General features: G+C 49.1%; 1 protein-coding gene across 1 annotated transcript in view; it reads right to left on the bottom strand.

Annotated features, from left to right (window-relative positions):
• Positions 1-1,187: 1,187 nt before the first annotated feature.
• The window catches only part of TAF4 (TATA-box binding protein associated factor 4), an 82,940-nt gene continuing 65,001 nt past the window's right edge, over positions 1,188-19,126 (bottom strand). Inside the window, exon 15 of the mRNA XM_008064958.2 lies at positions 1,188-1,845. Within this exon, the coding sequence (XP_008063149.2) occupies positions 1,678-1,845 (168 nt within the window). The 3' untranslated portion in view covers positions 1,188-1,677. The remainder of the gene's footprint in view (positions 1,846-19,126) is intronic.

Below are 19,126 nucleotides of genomic sequence, written 5' to 3' on the forward strand. Positions count from 1 at the left end.
GCAGCCGAGCCAGAATGAGCAGAGGTGTCAGCTCAGCCTCCCTCAGGCTCCACATCCGCGTCTGCCCAGCCCAAGGGAGCTCTGTCCTCAGAGGGGACATGGCTCAAACTGGTTCCGTGGGTTTTAGCTACAGGTGCCTACCAGGGGGCTCAAACCAAATCCTCGGTGGAACCAGGACCACATCCAGCAGCAGAATCTAAAACAGGGAAGCTGGGAAAAACAGGCAAAACCAATACAGATAAATTTGTTTTTAATAAAGGAGTTAATTTTCTTTCAATCCTATATAAAACAATAGCAATTAAAAACTTCATTTTTGAAAGTAAAATATTTACATATGAACAAGTAACTGTGCAAAATTTACATGAAAAAATGGAAAGACAGGGATTTCCTAAAAGACAAAATAAAAGGTGTAACAGTTCTCAGGTGTTGATAAAAAATACTGATCAGCGTTCAGTTCACACGCGCTTGAATTAAAGTCTACGTGAGAATTCACACGGAGAGAGCCAAAGTATTTACAGTCATAAAAGTACTATCAATAGACAATTTCATACAATAACCTCTGAAAATATAAAGAACCAATTAGTATATTTGTAATAAAAAAATAGGTACAAAGAAGGGGCTTTGCTCTGGACATCTGTAAAGTCGGCCCAAGACTTGTATACAGTCTCTTAGCAAAATAATTCTAGTTCACACAGCCATTTCCACGTTATGTGCCAAAGCGTATGTACAGGTGCTGACAAGATACACCAACCATTTTCAACACTTGATTCACACCGAGAAACAGTCTTTTGATGATTCTTCTCAACTTTGATTTTATTTCATCTAAGTTTTCACTTTTAGCTAAAAAAAACACAGTGCAAGTAAAATATATTTATGCTGAAAAGGTTTTCATTTCCTTTAACTTTACAGCTTTACAAACTATAGCAAATAAAATGCATTTGTACAGATGCTGACCACACATTCAGAAGGAGCCCACCTCCGCCGGGCTCTCAGCCTCTTCTAAGCAGAAATGTGATTACACTCTGAGGTGATGGCGCTACAAAGGATTGTGTGTTCCTCGAGGATTTGGAGGGGAGGAGAGGAGCAGGGAGCGGGGAGGTGCCGGGAAAGGGAGAGGAAGGGAGGGGAGGGGAAGGGAGAGGAAAGGAGGGGAGAGGAAAGGAGGGGAGGGGAAGGGAGGGGAGGGGAAGGGAAGGGAAGGGAGGTAAAGCAAGATAAATAGTCTAAAAATCAGTTTGCTTTGCCAACTGACTATTACAAAAATAAAACAAATGAAATGAGGTCACCTGCTGTAGACACACACTACACAGTGAGTTAGGTTGAACTAAACCAAAATGCACAAATAAGGTAGACACTGCTACAGCGACAGGGCAGCTAGTTACTTGCTGAACGATCCGTCAGTCTTTATATATGGCTTGTTTGGCAAGAAGGCCACTCAATCAAAGATGAGTAAGATTTAATTGTCCTTAAGAGTATCCACAGGCCTTTGTATTCTCTGTTACAGAAACGGATTTTCTTTCATACTGAAGAGTTGATTTAGAAACAGGAATATAAAACTGTTCCATTGTAAAGAGGTGGCTGTTTTTTAAACAATATCCCATTTGCTTGTTACAAAAAGGCGTAATCTGCAAATATATAAAAACGTCCCCAGGCGTCTCTGTCGAACACCGCGCTGTGTCACTTGAGGAATGCTTTGTAGAGCAACAGTGAATGGCTTGTCTCACGCTCATTTTCTAAACAAAATATGAGGTCCCTGAGGTTGACCCGCGTGATTCTTTGTCGCGTGAACTGTCTGGGGGTTCCAACGCCGGAGCTGCCTGGGACTACTGAGCCTGGGCCAGACCCCTGGTGATGAGAAAGGAAAGAACAGGTGTTAGCAGTGCTCAGAGGTGGGTTGGGAGCAGGGAGAGAGAGAAACAGTGTCCCTGAATGTGTCCCCGGGATCTGGATTCCGGGGGAGGCCAGGTCAACATAGCGCCTCCTGGAAGGCCAAAGCCTCTGCTGGGAAGGGCTGAGGGCACTCAGAAGCACCACCAGCTTGCAGGGCCTTGGCAACACCTGCCACCCATGCTGGGTGGGTGAGGGCGAGGCCTTTGGGACCCGGGTGCACTCAGAACATGGCCCCTTGATGCCAGCCAGAGCTCAGCCCCTGATCCCAGGCTGAGGAAGGACCAAGGGAGGTTCTCACCCAAGGTGAACGGCAGAGCAGTTCCTGGCCACCCTCCCAGTGACCACAGCAAGGCTGCTGGAGGATTGGGGCATCACAGAAGCCCACCCCGGGGACCCAGCTGTGTTACCCCTGCTTGATGGATAAAGGTACTGGAATGAGCTCCTGAACTGGATGGGCTGGTGATCAGTGGGGAAGGCTGACTGCCTTCCACAAGGACCCACGCCTGGGGTGGGCTCCCTTATACCCAGACACCCCTCTGGGTGACTCGCCATCTTCTGAGCATCCTGGACACAGTCCTACTGGAAGACAGCAGCTGCGGGGGCTGGCTCTTCCAGAAGGATTCTGGTTTCATCAGGACGTAACCCCACAGGGCACACACTACCCTGATGCATCTAGCGCATCCTGATGGTCCAAGTTGCTCTTGTATATTTAAGTAAAAGTTACAAAGGCAATTTTACAGCATATAGTATATCCCCAAGGCTTAAGGAGCTGGAAATGAGGAATTCCACCAGGGCCAGAGGAAGCACTGCTGTGTGCAGGCACAGCAAGCGGCCAGCAGTGGCAGGCGAGGCCTAGCCATAGGACTGCATGGTGAATGTCCCCAGAGCCCACTTCTGCAGGGCAGCCCCGTCTTGTTTACTGAAGCAAATAAAGGTACACACGTCACTGACCACCTGACTTGGTTTTCCTCTAACGTGTGCAATCCAGATGCCCCTAACCTAACCGCCGAGCCCTTTTCTAGCCCGGTCTTATGTCTCCTTGGTGGCTGCCTTTCCTCGTTCCAAAGGTCGACCAGGGCTTCCATGGCAGTTTCTCTCTGAGTCTCCATAACAGCCAAAAAAGGAACATTTCGCATAGGAGACACATGGAGCATCTTCAATGCCTAAGGACAGACTGCTGAAAGCACGAGGAGGAAGATGGAGGCCACACCTACCTCCTGCCCTCCAGGTGAGCAGCCCTGGAGAGCCTGGCGGGTACAGACAGAGGCCAGATTCTGGGAGGACAGCCGGGGCGTGGGCCTCCAGGAACCCTGCCCACTGGAGGACAGCAGGGTTATGTGAGGGGAGTCATAGCTTCTGTTCCCTCTGGAGCTGTTCTGAGACTCACTGGGAGACACAACACCAGGGAGAGCTACCCGCCTCAGAGGTGAGCTTGCAGGGTGGACCTATACCTGTCCTTCCTGCACCTTTGTGACAAGCTAACCAGCACCTGGCTTTAGGGCTCAGAAAAGACACCCAAGTCAGTGACAAGCAACCTGTGAAGTATGCATAGGTGGGGTTCTCAGAGACACCGCCAGGCCGCAGGGCCTCAGTAACACCTGTCACTCACATGAGGCTGCATGTGCCTCTATAATACACAACTCGACAGCGACACAGGGCCAGAGGGTCAAGGCGCATGTCTCAGGCTCATTTAAAGGATACAAGAGTCAGAAGCCAGAGAAAAGAGACGTTATACAACCGCCAGCCATGGGTGGGTAAGTGTGGCCAATGCCTCCCTGGTGCCTGGCCCACCCACCAGCTGGTCACAGCCTGCACTGCTCCTGCACTGCTCCTGTACTGGGCTCTGAAGGGCCCCAGGCTGCCGTACTAAGGAGAAGCCACCACATACTCCACACACCCTACTTGATTTTCCCATGACGTCTAACTACGAGGGGGGAATGGCCACTCCTCAGTTCTCCCCCAGTTGGGGTTTGCAGATTGCTGCTGCTACCCTGAGAGCTTGGATCACAGAATATCACAGTATTCTGTGGTCATGACAGTGCTGGCCATGGCAGGGTCTCCTCCCCTAACCTGGAGGTGGGTGGAGAACTGATGGAAGGCTCACCCCAGCCCGAGGCTGGCCAGTCCCAAGGTCACGTGCCCAACTCAGCCCAACCTACCCCTCCATCACCCCAAGCCCTTGTGGCTATGCCCGCCACAGGCATAGGAGCCCAGGGTGGGGCAGGCAGCAGGGACAGGTCTCGAGCCCACTGGGAGGAGAGAGCTGGCCCTCTCTCCACGCCCCACAGGAAGCCCTGGGAAGAAGAACCTGAAGGCTTGTCCCTGGTGCAAGGGGGTCCCTGGCCACCCGAAGGCTGCAGCACCTGCTCGCCGCCCCCCACAGCACAATAACCCAAAGCAGAGAGCTGGGACAACAAACAGCTCTCCGAGGACAAGCACCAGCACAGAGCCCAGGAGATCCAGCCTTGCCTTTGCAACACTGCAACACAGTGAAGAGGGAGCTGCGGTTTAAGCAGGCGCCAAGGGGAAGACAACCAGCAGGACCTCAGACACACCCGGAGCCTGGGTCTCTTCCTCTGTGAAGTGGGGCCTGGGACACCCTCCCGCCGTCACAGAGCCTGGAAAGGATTGATAAGAGGAGGCCAGCCTCTTGACTGTTGAACGTGCCTCAACAAACTGACCTGCCACAAATGCTCATGTTCAAACCAAATGGAAGAAACCTTCTCCGAATCCTACACCAACACCCGCTGAGGGACAGCTCCGGGTCCACCACACCCCCACAGTGCCCACCCAAACCCGAGCATCCAACTCCAGCGCCAGTATCACCTCTGGGTGCTTCAGGAGGAGGAACGCCCATTCAGGGCTGCAGCCTGCTGGCCCGTTCTCCCTCCCCCAGGGAACAGCAGGCAGAGAGGGGCTAGGGTTCTAACCTACTCTGCCAGACCAAGCGCTCTGGGTCAAAGTGGCAGGGTGCCAGGTGTGGTGGCCCAAGCACAGCACATACCCCAGAGCCAGGCCTGCTTCCCCCAGTGTGTGTTCATCCGTCCCTCCTCCACTGCCGCACTGTCCCCAAGCGCACAAGGCCACCCCACATGTGGCCATTGTAAAAACAGAAGTAGGAAGAAAAACATGAAGAACGCAACCGTCACACCCTGCGGGGCAGCTGAGGTGCCATCTCCCAACATCTCTTCCAAAAACAGCCACAAGAAAGGAAGAGAGCACCATGTGACATCACACGGTGCACAGTATAGCCACAAGGGAGGCCTGTGTCCAACACACCTGAGCAGGAGTCAGCACAGCCCAGATGGGGTCCTGCCTACCCCTCTAGCAAGGTGACTGGGAGGGCCTGGAGGCAGTAGGAAGCCCATCAGGAAGGTCAAGGCCACCTAGCTGAGAGTCCTGAAGGGTGTCCAGGAAGGCAGAGTACAGGGAGCGGGCCCGGGAACATGAGACGGGATGGATCCTCAAGGGCAAGACAGAATGCCCTGAGAAGAGTCCTCTGAGAGCAGGCGGTGGAGGGAAAGTCAAAGGGGAAGTCCAGGGTCCCGCAAGATAAGCGCGCCTCACAGGACGCCTCCAAATCAATGGCTTACCAGCCTGCACTTCACGATGCTGCCAGAAGAGGGCGCCATGATACTAGGCATGCTACAAAACAGACTAGCTCCCACAAGAGCCAGGTGGGGACACCAGTCCACCTGGTGCCCTGGGGAAGCCAAAGACGAGACTGCACACATGTCAGAGACATACGTCTGGACACCCGAGGGAACATGAAGAGACAAACCTCAAGAAGGTGAAATAAATAAACATCTAAGGATGTGAAAATCACCTTGAATCAGAAACTCTAAAACTTGGAAAAAAAAAGGAATGAGAGTTGACTGAACTCAGGAGAGAAATGGAAGGAAGAAGACAAAATTAGCTTAGACACGAATAAACTACCAGGAGCTCAAGTGCAAATAGACCCCTGTGAACACATCGTGAGGAGCATAGAAAAGGGCAACAAGGAGACAATGACCAAAGTACCAGGGTCAGGAGAACAGCAGTGGGGGTGAGAGGCCAGCAGAAAACCAACTGAGCACACATTGCCCCGGTCCCCAGAGAAGGAACAGCCCAACACAGCAGAACTAGTCTTTACATTATAAGCCAGGACTTTCCAAACATGGAAAAAAACCAAACTCTGCACATTGAAAAGGCCAGTGGTGCCCAGGACAATATCCAGAACAGTCAACTCAGACATGTCCTCATAAATAAAACCAATGGTTTTCAAAGGTAAATGTAAAGGCCACCAAGGAAAAAGAGAAAATTACTTATAAAGGCAAGGGGACTGGCTAAAAGGTTTTTCAAATCCACCACCCACAGGAACAGCATTCTGAAATAAACACTCAGGAAAGACACTCAAATTCACCATTCACAGGAACAGCATTTGAAAGTAAACACTCAGGAAAGAAGTTCAAATCCATCATCCACAGGAACAACATTAGAAACTAGAGGAAAGAAGTTCAAATCTATCTACCATCCAAAGGAACAGCATTCAAAACTAAACACCCAGGAAAGAGGCCAGCAGAGACCCGATGGCCAGCGTCTCTGGCACCAAGGTCACAGAAACCAAGGCCACAGGAAACATCACTCAGGGGAGGCTGCATCAGACCTCCCTGAGCCTCCCCAGAGAAAGAGCTTCATGCACTAACACGTGGGACCCATAGCAGAGGCAGGGAGTGAAGCAGAGGTGCGGACGGGAGGGTGATGACACACCAGGCCACAGCACTGCTGCGTATTACATGAAGCTGATAGAAATTGTAAAACCTGAAAATAAACTGAAAAGTGTAAAGTACATAAAACACTGGAGGCCAAGGGCATTTAGAAAGCTTTAAGTATCAGGCCAGTAACTCCTGCATGCTAAGAGGCTGAGGTGGGAGGATGGCTCAAGGCCAAGAGTTTGAGACAAGCCTGGCCAACATGGCAAGACCTCATCTCTACAAACAAATAAAAAACTAGGTATGGTGGCACACTGTAGTTCCCTGCTGGGGGGGCTGAGACAGAAGGATCACCTGAGCCCAGCAGGTTGAGGCTATAGTGGCTGTGAGCGTGGCACTGCCCTCCAGCCTGGGTAAAAGAGTGAGACTCCAACTCAAAAAAGAAAAGAAGAGAAGAGAAGATGCAGCACCCGGACATTCAGGTACCAAGTAACACAGCGACCCCTTCACACATCAGAAGCTGCAGGGTGCAAGGAGGAGGGACAAGAGGACTCCAGGACAGGCAGGAGCCACAGGCCCTACACTGCAACAGTCGGGTCCAGAGGACGGAAGTACCCGGGAGCAGGAGGCAGGGTGACCTGCTCTGAATGCAGCTCATGCCTGGTTAGCCCCACCCCCAGCACACCCTTTTTTTCATGGATCCGCAGAACAGTCACACACACTCTGCCACACACAGACTGGCCAACGCCAAAGATGTGAAAACACACATGTCCTGCATGCAAGGCTGCAGGGGAACTGCCTCCCCCAAGCCGCGGGGGAAACCTGACAAAGCCTAACAGAACTACACACGCAATGACCCTCAACCCAGCAAGCCCACCTCTGGCCATTTGCGCCCCAAGGACACACCGCCAACCACCCACACAAGGACACCCATATGCGAAGCACTCACTACAGCACTGCTGTCACCGTGTACTGAAAACCACCCAGATGCTCACCCACAGGAGGCCGAAGCAGCGGCAGGACATCAGCTAAGGAAGTGCCACAGCTGGAGAAGAGCAGGAGGAGGACCCAGGACCGAAGGCAGTGCTGGGATAGTCAGTGAGAAGAGCGAGCTGCAAGAGAGAACCCTACTGCACTGCATTCCAGGGAAGAAAGAGGACACCTGTGTGGTGAGTGGAAACAGGGCACAAACGTGGGGGGTGGGAATAAGGCAGAGGAGGGAGGGACAGAGCAGGAGGAGGAGGCAGGTAGGGGGTAGAAAGAGGAGGGGCAGGAGGAGGGAGAGCAGGGCAGGAGGCAGGAAGTGATGGGGGGGCAGGTAAAGGAGGTGGGGTTGGAGGGGGGGAGATGGCAGGAGGAGGGAGGAACAGTGCAGGAGGCAGGAAGGGATGGGAGAGGAGCAGGGTTGGAGGAGGGAGCAGGGGCTGGAGGAGGTGGGCAGGAGGAGAAGATAAGGGAGGACAGGGTGAGGCAGGAGAAGAAGGGGCAGGGCAGGAGGTGGCAGGGTTGAAAAAGGAGAGACGGGAGGTGGGGGGGGCAGGGCTGGAGGAGGAGGTGGGGCAGGAGGAAGGACGGTGCCAGAGGTAGAGGGGATGGTAACTCTTTCCACACTTTTTTGCATAGTTCTGATTCTTAGGACCATGGCAATGTCATAACCTCTCCAAAATAATTAAAATCACCTAAGATTTGGGGGATCAAAGTGAGCACAGACAGTAACACATGAACCTAAACTGCTGCAGGTGAATGATGACACAGTCACACGGAAGGGGGCGGGCAAGAAGCCGGAGTGGTGACCAGCCTGCAGTGCCAGCCAAGGGGAGGCAGAGGTAGGAGGACTGCTCGAATCCAGGAGTTCAAGGCCAGCCCAAGCAATATGGCAAGACTCTGTCTCCAAAAATAAATAAAAATTTAAAAATAAAAGAGTGAAAATGAAAGCGTGGGCAAGAAGAGAACTCATGGAAGTAACCAGGATACAGTATGGTGACTTATGAGGCCAAGCACAGAACTGCACAGAAATGCCACGCTCTCACTCCTCACAGGGCATAGCAATTCCAGAAGTCCTTGTTACTAGGACTGAACAGTGAACCTACTGTAGGGATGAAACCAAGTTCTCACGTAGGGAGCCAGGAAGGCTGGGAAAAAACCTTCCCTCGAGACCAGATATGAGCCTGGCACCTGTGGCCTGAGCAGAAGCCCACTGTTTTCCTGGACACAGGTGGATGGGAACACACACACACACACACACACACACACACACACACACACACACACACACACAAGGCAGTGAGTGTCAAGTGTCAGTACATGACCCCCTGGGTCTACCTGAGGCTGGGGAGCGGGGATACTGGGCAAGCATACCTCGTGCCCAGATCCTGGTTCTGAATACCACTTCCATCCACAGGAACCAGAACTCCTTGGAGAAGTGCTGGAGCATAGACAATGAGCCATCAGAAAGCAAGCAGATCTTGAGAAATGGACGGACCATATCAAAAGGGCTCGGAAACCAAGCAGAAGGAGCAATGACCAAGAGAGGGTAGGCACGAGGTAGGAGTGGACCCCTGCAGGGTACAGTCAACACTCATGCCAGGGTAAGTGAACAGCAAAATGAGGATTAGGGGAGGCAGCTCTCTTTACAGCAGACTCCCAATTCATAGGTTTAAAGAGAAAAACCATCAGGTGAGCGCCACAGCCACAGTTGGGACAGGCAAACGCCCTGAATGCAGATTCAGGTGGTGAGAAAGTGATGAGCCACAGGGTACCAGCAGCCTCCAGCATCTCCTCGAGACACCCCTTACGAAGAGGAAAACATTAACTTGGTGGCGGAGAAACCCCGAGCTTGTCAGCAGACGGCCAAAGCTGTCAGCGGCAAAGGGACAGACACGTCACAAGCCCCCATATGACCCAAAAGGGACATGACAGCACTTCTGTGACATTTCAGACAAGGGTGTACAGTCTGGATTTAATGAAGAAACGTCAGACAAGCCCAGACGAAGAAGTCTGCCATACAACAGACCATTGCTGGCAAGGATGTGGGGGTAGGAGCCCTTACCCACTGCTGGGGGAACGCAAGATGTGACATTCTGGAAGACAGTAGAGAAGTTTCTCAGAAAACTAAACAGACTCTCAACACACAATCCAGTGATCATGCTCTTTGGTATTTACCCAAAGCAGTCGAACCCACATGTTTATACAAAAAACCTGCACTATGTTTATAGCAGCTTGACTCCTAATCACCAAGACTTGGGCACAACCAAGATGAGTTTCCATGGGAGAGTGGGGAATGGAAGGGTCCATCCAGACAGTGGAATGTCATTCAGTGCTAGAAAGAAATGAGCAGGCAGAGCACAGAGGACTTGTAAGGCAGTGAAGCCACGCTGCATGGCACCGTAAAGGTACTGTTCACACCTACAGAGATGTGAGGGTGGAGGGAGCCCCAAGGCAGACTCTGGACCTGGTGGTTGTGACGAATCCATATAGTGTCGTGGACGGGAGGCAGTGTCCCAGGTCAGCCAGAGGCCAGATGGTGGGGAAGGCTGTGTGCACCGGGGGCAAGAGGGACATGGGAACCCTCTGCAGGTTCCCCTCAGTTTTCGGTGAACTTAAAAATCCTCTAAAAACAGTTTATCAATTTTAAAAAACTAAATTTGGGGGAAAAAAATCAAATATGGTCCCTAGAGAATATTTAACATTAGGGGAAACCAGGTGAGGGATCAAGGGAAACGCTCTGTACTGCTTCCATAACTTTTCTGTAAGTCTAGAATTAATTCAAAACAAAAAATTTAAAAAAGAAAAATGTCTACCCTACAGAAACAATCCTGAATTTAAAACAGAAAAGAAATACTGAGCATTTTCTCTGATATGAAAGGTATATGAAGAATTTTTTAAATTCTGGATTTTGGGTTAATTGTTACATAAACAACAAATAACCCTAAAGTTCAAAAAGGGCAAACCAACTGGGTGCAATGGTTCACACTTATAATCTCAGCACTTTAGGAGGCCGAGGCAGGAAGACTACTTGAACCCAGGAGTTTGACACCAGCCTGGGCAACAAAGTGAGATCCTGACTTCCCTCCTACCCCCCAAAATCAAAAAAACTAGCTGGGCATGGTGGGGTGTATCTATAGTCCCAGCTACTCAGGAGGCTGAGGAGGAAGGATCACCTGAGCCCAGGAGGTTGAGGCTGTTGTAAGCCATAAGCATGTCACTGCCTTCCAGCCTGGGCAACAGAGTGAGACTTCGACTCAAAAAAATAAAGAAAAAAGAAAAGACAAATCAAACAGTGTGTGAAAGAAGTCCTCCAAGAGAATACATGGTAACACCCTTTCTTTATCCAGCAGTCTTTATGAAGTACATGGGTTCCTCCACAGACTCACTTAGGGCTCTACTGGCCCTGCTTTCACAACATCCACCCTTCCCACCCTACTTTATGCCTCCTTCTCTGCAAGGAGGTACCGGGTTTTCATTCTTTGGAGACTATTCTGGATGTTTACCACTAAATCAAGAGCTGAGGAATATGCCGTATCCATCCGATCCCCTTCTGACACAGGGAGCCCAAGCCAAAGTGGTCAGGAACCTGGTTACACAGAACACAACAGCAAACATTGTGAGAAGGATGGGAACTCCATTCCTCACTATCTGAGGAAGGACTTCCGTGCAAGGAGGGGGGCAGCTAGACTGAGCATGAGTGTTAGTCTAGGGAGGGAGCACTGACACCAGCATAGGGGTCCCTCAACACAGACAGGGCACACACCACATGCCCCCCATACAAGCCAAATACTCAGCTGCGGTGGCTGAGAGGCCTCAATTAGCACACAGGCGCCCAGACCCTAGTCTCTCAATATCACCGTCTACTAAGAGGAACCAGGGCTCCTTGAAGTAACGGCTGCACAGGGGCAGGGGAGTAAAAAATGTCAACGTCATGCTGAAAGGACAAAGGGTTACTCCAAAGGATGCAGACTCCAGCCAAGAAGCTTCCATAGAGCAATCCTAGGAATAACCAGAGATGCCATAGTAACAGGAGTCCATGCTGCAGGAAAGGATGAATGAACAAACAAGTGAGGGAGAGGAACACTCTTCTTTACATTGGAAGGCAACTGACACACAGATTGTGATGGGAACAGTCACCCCACTCAGCAAACCACAGAGGTGACGACACAGGCAGTGTCAGAAGCGCAAGGCAGTGAAATGACAAGGTACAGGCATCTGCACAACGCAAAACAGCACCTCGCACAGTACCAACAGACACAGCAGAAGTCTCAGTCATCTCACAACCTTGCGACCAAGGTTAAGATCGCCAGAGGCAACAAGTCAGCACCAAGAGCCTCCTCCTGGGTCACACGGAGCAGAAGCAGCATCAACACCTAACTTCGGCCAAGAAGGCAGGACCGGGGTTGGCCAAGAAAAAAGATCCAGACACACTAAGGTGCAGGGCACAGCAGCAAAGGAAAGGCCTGTCCCCTCTAACCCCATCAAGAACAGGAAGACTCAAGAGAGGCAAAGGAGCCATCATCACGGGTGCGACGCATCCCCAAACCAAGTGCAGGAGGCCTGGCCAGGAGTGCTGCCGAGAAAGTCTGCAGCTGGAGCCAGGTGGCACAAGGGCCTGCCTGGGAGGGAGGACTGGGGGAGGGTTCAAGCTGGGAGAGCCAGCCACAAGAGCATCTAGGGTAACAGAACTTCATGTCAGAAACAGATGTACATACACACGTATATTTGCACGTGTATACACCACACAAATGCGCACACACACCTGTGCAGAAGGCAATGAACCAAGCATGAGAAGACATCCACAGCTGAGAACCCCTCCACAACTGAGAACCCAATGGAGTTCTTTGTACTGTAGGTTTGAAAACTGTTTCAAACTAAAAGTCACTTTGAAACAAAGTACCCCAATACATTCTGGGAAGAGTGGACAAGGACTGCATCATGCTGGGATCTTCCCTAAGCCCCACACAGAATAACCACCACGAGACCAAAGCCAGTAGACAGCGCTGAAAAGAAACTAGTGAAGAAGAGCCCAGAGTGGTCCCTACCTGGGCAGAACTGAAAACCAGAGCAAATGTCCGAGCAACTGTGCATGGTGGGCCTGAAATCCCTCAGGAGACAGCGGGTCTTCCCAGGAGCAGCAGCAGGTTCATTTGAGAGCAAGAGCTGTACCTGCAGTGTGACCACCCAGGCAGCAGTGGGCACCAGGGCAGGCAACCTAGCCATGGAGGATGCCAGTGCTGATCTGCAGGCATCCCATCAGCACAGAGCCTGATGGGAGTGAAAACTTGCTGGGAGTGAACTCAGGATGGAGCAGGACAGGGACAAAGGAGGCAGAGGAAGGGCCAGGGAAAAGGGAGGGGAGCAGAGCCCAGAACATGGAGTGAAGGAGCTGCACTCAACTCAGCAAACAGCCCATGGGGCCCCAGGAATCAGAAAACCTGCCACAGACCACACACTCTCAAAGCCCAAGGACAAGATGTTCACCTGACAATGAGCAACAAAACAGCACCCAGCTCAAATGCCAGGCAGGATACTATAAGGAAAAGAAAGGACAGGAGTTTGAGACCAGCCTGGGCAACATAGTGAGATCCCGACTCTCCAGAACAGCCCTACAGACAACAGAAGACCTCAGAAAAGCAAACTCAAAACCACATCAGGGTTGTTCTGCATCAAAACAAGTGAAAGGGCATTAAGAAACTGATAGAAGGCACGAAAGAACAAATAAATCAGAATTAGCAAAACTTAAACAAGGTGACAAAGTCAAGAAATAAATCAGAAAAGAAAATTTCATTTGAGAAATAAAGACTAAACTAGGAAAGGACATAAGAGCAGGCAACCACGACAAATAATGCTTTAAAAGAAATACAAGGTAAAGAGGATAAAATAAATATGTGTATGTGTGTGTATTTTTTTTTAAAGAGAGGTTTAAAAGATTCAAGAGAAGATGGGTGTGGTGGCTCACTCCTGTAATCCCAGGACTTTGGGAGGCTGAGGCAAAGGAACTGCCTGAGTCCTGGAGTTTGAGATCAGCCTGGGCAACATAGTGAGATCTTGTCTTTACAAAATATAAAAAAGTTAGCCAGGTATGGTGGCACATGCCAGTAGTCCCAGCTACTTGGTAGGCTGAGGTGGAAGAATCACCTGAGACCAGGAGGTCAAGGCTGCAGTGAGCCATGATCCTGTCACTGCACTCCAGCCTGGCTGACAGAGGGAGAGTCTGACTCAAAAAAAAAAAAAAATGCCAGGTGTGGTGACTCAAGCCTGGTAATCCTAGCACTTTGGGAGGCTGAGGCGAGAGGACTGCTGGAGGCCCAGGGGATTGAGACCAGCCTGGGCAACTTGATGAGACCTCATCTCTACAATAAATCAAAAAATTAGCCGGGCGTGATAGCACGCACCTGTCATTCCAGCTACTTGGAAGACTAAGGCAGAAAGATCACCTGAGCCTAGCAGATTAAGGCTGCGGTGGTCGTGAGTATGCCACTGCACTCCAGCCTGGACAGAAGTGAGAGAAAGTAACTCAAGATGGTAAAGAAGACACAACATATGAATAACTGAACTCTCTGAGGAAGAAAATAAAACAAGAGAACACAACCAAACGTTAACAAAGATGTTCCTAAATAAATAAAGATTTGAAACTGCACACTGAAGGAATACAACCTATACCTGAGACTGCCCACTAGATGACCAGTCCCAAGACAACTTCTAGTAAAATAACGAGGCTTCAAAGAAAAAAAGTCTTTGGACACCTGGGCAAAAAGAGCACATGACAGACACAGAAAACAACACTAGATGATCGTGACTTTGACAGCAAAACTTGACACCGGGAAAAAACCTACAGCGATGTAGTTTAGATGCTCAAGGACAGAAAACTCAAGCCCCGGATTCCACAGCCATCAAAACTGACCTTCACTTATCCCCAACTGAGCCATTCCCAGAGGATCCAGCAGAGAACAAGATTCAGAAAAGCAAATGACTTAGGAGACCTCCACAAAGTCTGGTCAGAGCATAAATACGCAGTGACTTGGGGAACTAGGACTAGAAGGGCTATAAGGGCAAGTTATGGCATGTAACAGCTGAACTCTGACAGCGTCAACAAATAACAATATAAAACATGGGCAAAGGGAGAAAGCACATGCAGAAACAAGTTGTGACTGTTTTCAATACTTACAACTGGTGGGCAGCATTAGTATTCTTTTTTTTTTTTTTTTTGAGTTGGAGTCTCACTCTGTCGCCCAGACTGTAGTGCAGTGGCCGCTCCCGGCCACCGCAGCCTTGACCTGCTGGGCTCCGGCGATCGTTCCGCCTCAGCCTTCCGAGTAGCCAGAATTACAGGTGCACGCTACCATGCCCGGCTAATTTTTTATTTTTTTATTTATTGTAGAGATGAGGTCTCGCCTGCCCAGGCAAGTCTCGAACCCACGGGCTCAGGCAATCCACTCACCTCAGCCTCCCAAAGGTGGGGGATTACAGGCTGAGCCACTGAGCCCGGCTAACATTAGTATTCTTATTCTCAGATACGTATGTAGCTATCACACATTTATTTTAACCCTTTGCACTTGGAGACATCTCACAGATCACCTACCAGCAACTTGACCACACTTTTCACAAAAAACAGATCACTTCATATTAAATAGTATAGTATTAGAACCAATTATCTTATTGTAATGATATTTGGTTTATATGGAAATTTTGGACATTGAGGAACTTATTTATGGCAAAAAAAATCAAAAGTTGGTATATTTTTCTGACATGTAGTAACATATGAAAGTCACCAACATGCATTGCAGACTGATACATGTTGTGCAATAGTAGTTTGACATCTTCCACTTGGTGTTTTTCTATTCAAGCAGACAACGCAGTCTCATTTTCTTCCTCCCACATTAGTAATAAATGTGTAATTTAGCCGGGAGTGGTGGTTCATACCTGTAATCCCAGCGCTTTGGAAGGTAGAAGCAAGAAGACTGCCTGAGCCTGGGGCTTCAAGACCAGCCTAGACAACTTGGCAAGACCTTGTCTCTACAATTCATCAAAAAAATTAGCCAGGCATGTTGGTACATGCCTATAGTTCCAGTTACTTGGAAGGCTGAGGCAGAAGGATCACCTGAGCCCAGCAGGTCAAGCCTGCAGTGGCTATGAGCATGCCACTGCACTCCAGTCTGGGCGACAGAGTGAGATAGCAATTCAAAAAAGAAAAAGTAATTTATTGTTCAATCTGTTATTCAAATAAGATGTGGAAAGATGCACTCATGCTTTCTAAAAACCACTTCTAAAATAATCAATCATATCTCAGTGTATATTCCATCTCTTTGCTTTTTTGTGCAATTTAAATGGAAAACTTCAAGGAAACATACATTTTTTTTAAACTTTGCACTGGCATAAATATGTCCTGTATAATCACCAGCAATCTTTTATGTCCCCTGAGAGGGGATATCTGAGTGGTTTGCTAGATTTACAACGTCCCCTCAGAGGGGACATCCGAGTGCAATCACCTATGTCTATGAGAACCAGGATTCTCTGTTTTCTCTCCCTGCTCCTACCCTCCCCTCCACCTCCCTGGGCCTCAACCGGACAGCCCAGAATTCTTATTGTAAAAGACAAAGATGTCATTGTGATAAGAATAAAATTCTGACCTCTGAATTTGAGATACCAGACCTGTAAATACGACGAGAACCCATGAGATCTTGTTTTCCACACACATCTCTTAGCTTAGTCTGTTGGCAAAGGCCTGTCTCCCTCTGTGACAGGGAGATCCCTAGTCCCAGTCTGTGGTCCGCAAACACCACTTCCCACCAGAAGAAACCAATTCCTAGAGAAATGACTGTCGTCAGATCTGAAGGGAAAGGTACAAGAGAGTCTGAAACATGTCAACATTCCAGATGGCAAAGACTCAGCACCATGTCTCTCAGGACAACTCCTGAACAAACTTGGAGACGCTTCCACTGGCCAAGAATAGCACAACCTAAACTGCAATAAAAATGGGAGTTGCAATGGATCAAAACCCACCAACTGTGTGTTAAATCCTTGTGTTTATAATGATAAAAAATAAAAAACAGAAATGCTAGTCACCTTCAGAGGATGACAGGCAGCTATTTCATTACCTTAAACTGGGTAAACAAAAGGAAACGCTCAAGCACTTACCCTGCTCCTACTCCATGAACCACCCTCCTAGGTAGCCAGGCAGGAGTGGAGGGGAAGCGTTTCCTCATAATAGGTGAGGAGGGCCCAAGAGACCTAGAGAACCATCTCACAACCCTGACGAATGAGCAGCTCTGGGCACGGGTGTGCCCAGTCAACATCCCAGGACACACAGCTCAGACCCTACATCCTCCTGATGAGAGAGCCTGACGGCATCCCGGCTCCACTGCAGGGACAGAGCCCACATCAGAAGCATCTCTGATCCCACCGCCAATGCACGGAGGCTCAGAGCACAGAGGAACATGCAGAGCCAAGAGGGTGCAGCCGGCATCCTCACATGGGAAATATCAATGTGAGGAAGATAAAGTGACAGGGGGGTGAGGCAACCTATAGATTTTTAAAGACCTAAAATTTTGGTTTCTTTCTGAATCAAGTTTAAAGGGAAAAAGCAGGCACAGAGAACCAGAGTGCCTTGGCTGTATAACTAGGGATCATCGGGTCCTTGAGTTTCTTTCTGGCTTCATCCTAAAGTCAGAACAGTAGTTACTCCTGAGGGGAGGTAAGGGGCTGTGATGTGGTGGGGCACATGGGGTGAGGCGGCTTCTTGGGTGCCTGGAAAGTCCTAGTTCTTGAGCTGGGTGATGGGCTACAAGATCTACCCTGGCGATAATTGTCAGCCATGTCAGAAATCGAGCAAACAAAAAACCTAATATCTTTAACCTTGCCCTCAAACTACAAGAATTTTGCTCTAATTGCCCTTCCAAGTGTTATGCTGCTGTGTTCAGAACTTTAGTTCTTTCTTGGTTTAACACTAAGTACCTAGTGTGGTACCAGCAAGCATCCAGGCCACAGCCCAGGTGAGTGCAGGCTCCTGCCAGGGAGCCAAGGCCTGGTGTCGCTTCTACTTGGGTCACTCCCAGCTCACACACCAGCGAGAGCCCTTGTCAGCCTCAGGAGCTTGTACTTCTTATTTCTGACCCACATAGAAATCCCCTTACTTACCTACAGCTCAGACGTGCATTTACAAAAAGATACTTGTTTGGGACTTCTTCCTGCTTTATATCCAGTGTTGTTACCTAAGATGTCCTGGGAGGATGTCTCTGGACCTCTGGGATGCCATATTGCCAAAAGCCCACCCTGGAGTCCCTCCTCTCCACACCAGGAGGGTGCTGCACAGAGGTCATGCTGGCATTTGGGCAGGCGAGCCCCTGCACTGATGCCAGGCCCCACACACTTCCAACAGCCTTGGTGGGAGTGGAAGAGAGTACTGTCCCATGGGGGTCACTACCGTGGTCCTGTCCCATAGCCCACCTCTGTACCAAGGCACAGGACAAGACTATCTAATGTACAGCAGACAGCAGCTGCTATGGTTGAGAGCAAAATGAAGATGAGAGAGGTCAGGCAGAGTGCAGGGAAAGGTCAGAGGCACTAGAGTGCTGCCTGTTCAAGCAACAAGACTTTTCCCTGGGAATAAGGGTTATATCCTAAAGTAAGACCTACCTAAAGCCAAGCTCAGCCAAGAAAGGCAGAGAATGCACATTGAGTCCTGCTAAGTCAGAGGAATGCCTTGAGCTTTCCACAAATCTTACTAACAATGTAGAAAGCAAAGCCTACACAAATTCAAGGTGATCTGCCAGTAACTAAACTGTCTGCTAAAATAAGAGTTAATACGCTAAAATAAGAGTAACAGAACCAAGTCTCTTCACATGTAATGCACAATATCCAGCACTCAAGCAACAATCACTAGACATACAAAAAACAAGAAAATGTGATCCATAGTAATAAAAAAAAAAAAAAAGCAGCTAAGAGAAATGGAATCTGAGACAGCCCAGGTGCTGGACTTGTCAAAAACTTTACAAAACAGTTTTAATAAATATGTTCAAAGAATCAGAGGAAAATATGGCCTCAATAAGTGAGCAGACAGGGAATTTCAGCAAAGAAGTATACACTATAAAAAAATGGAAATCTTGGAATTACAAAATACATCAACAAATAAAAACTTCACTAGGTGGACTTAACAGCCAACTGGAGATGGCAGAACTCCATCTGTCAAGAAACTTGAAGACCAGATCATTAGAAATTATCCAGACTGAAGAACAGAGGATAAAAAGACCTCAGAAAAAGAACACAGGCTCAAGACCTATAGGACAACATCATCAGGTCTAATACACATGTAACTGGAGCCCCAGAAGAAGAAAGTAAAAGAGAAATGGAAAAAACCTTTGAAGAAATCATGGCCAAAATGTTTCAAATTTGATTAAAAAAAAACAACAACCAAAAATACTGACCTACAGCTCTAAGATGCTCAGAAAACCTGAAACAGGCTGAACATCCAGAGACTCACACCTCAACACAACACCAAGTTTTAAAACATAAAGATTGAAGTCTCAAAACAGCCAGAAACTGTATTATGCACAGAA

The sequence above is a fragment of the Carlito syrichta genome, unplaced genomic scaffold (genome assembly GCF_000164805.1).
Source record: "Carlito syrichta isolate Samal-C Ts95f unplaced genomic scaffold, Tarsius_syrichta-2.0.1 Scaffold102037, whole genome shotgun sequence".
Classification (NCBI taxonomy): domain Eukaryota; kingdom Metazoa; phylum Chordata; class Mammalia; order Primates; family Tarsiidae; genus Carlito; species Carlito syrichta.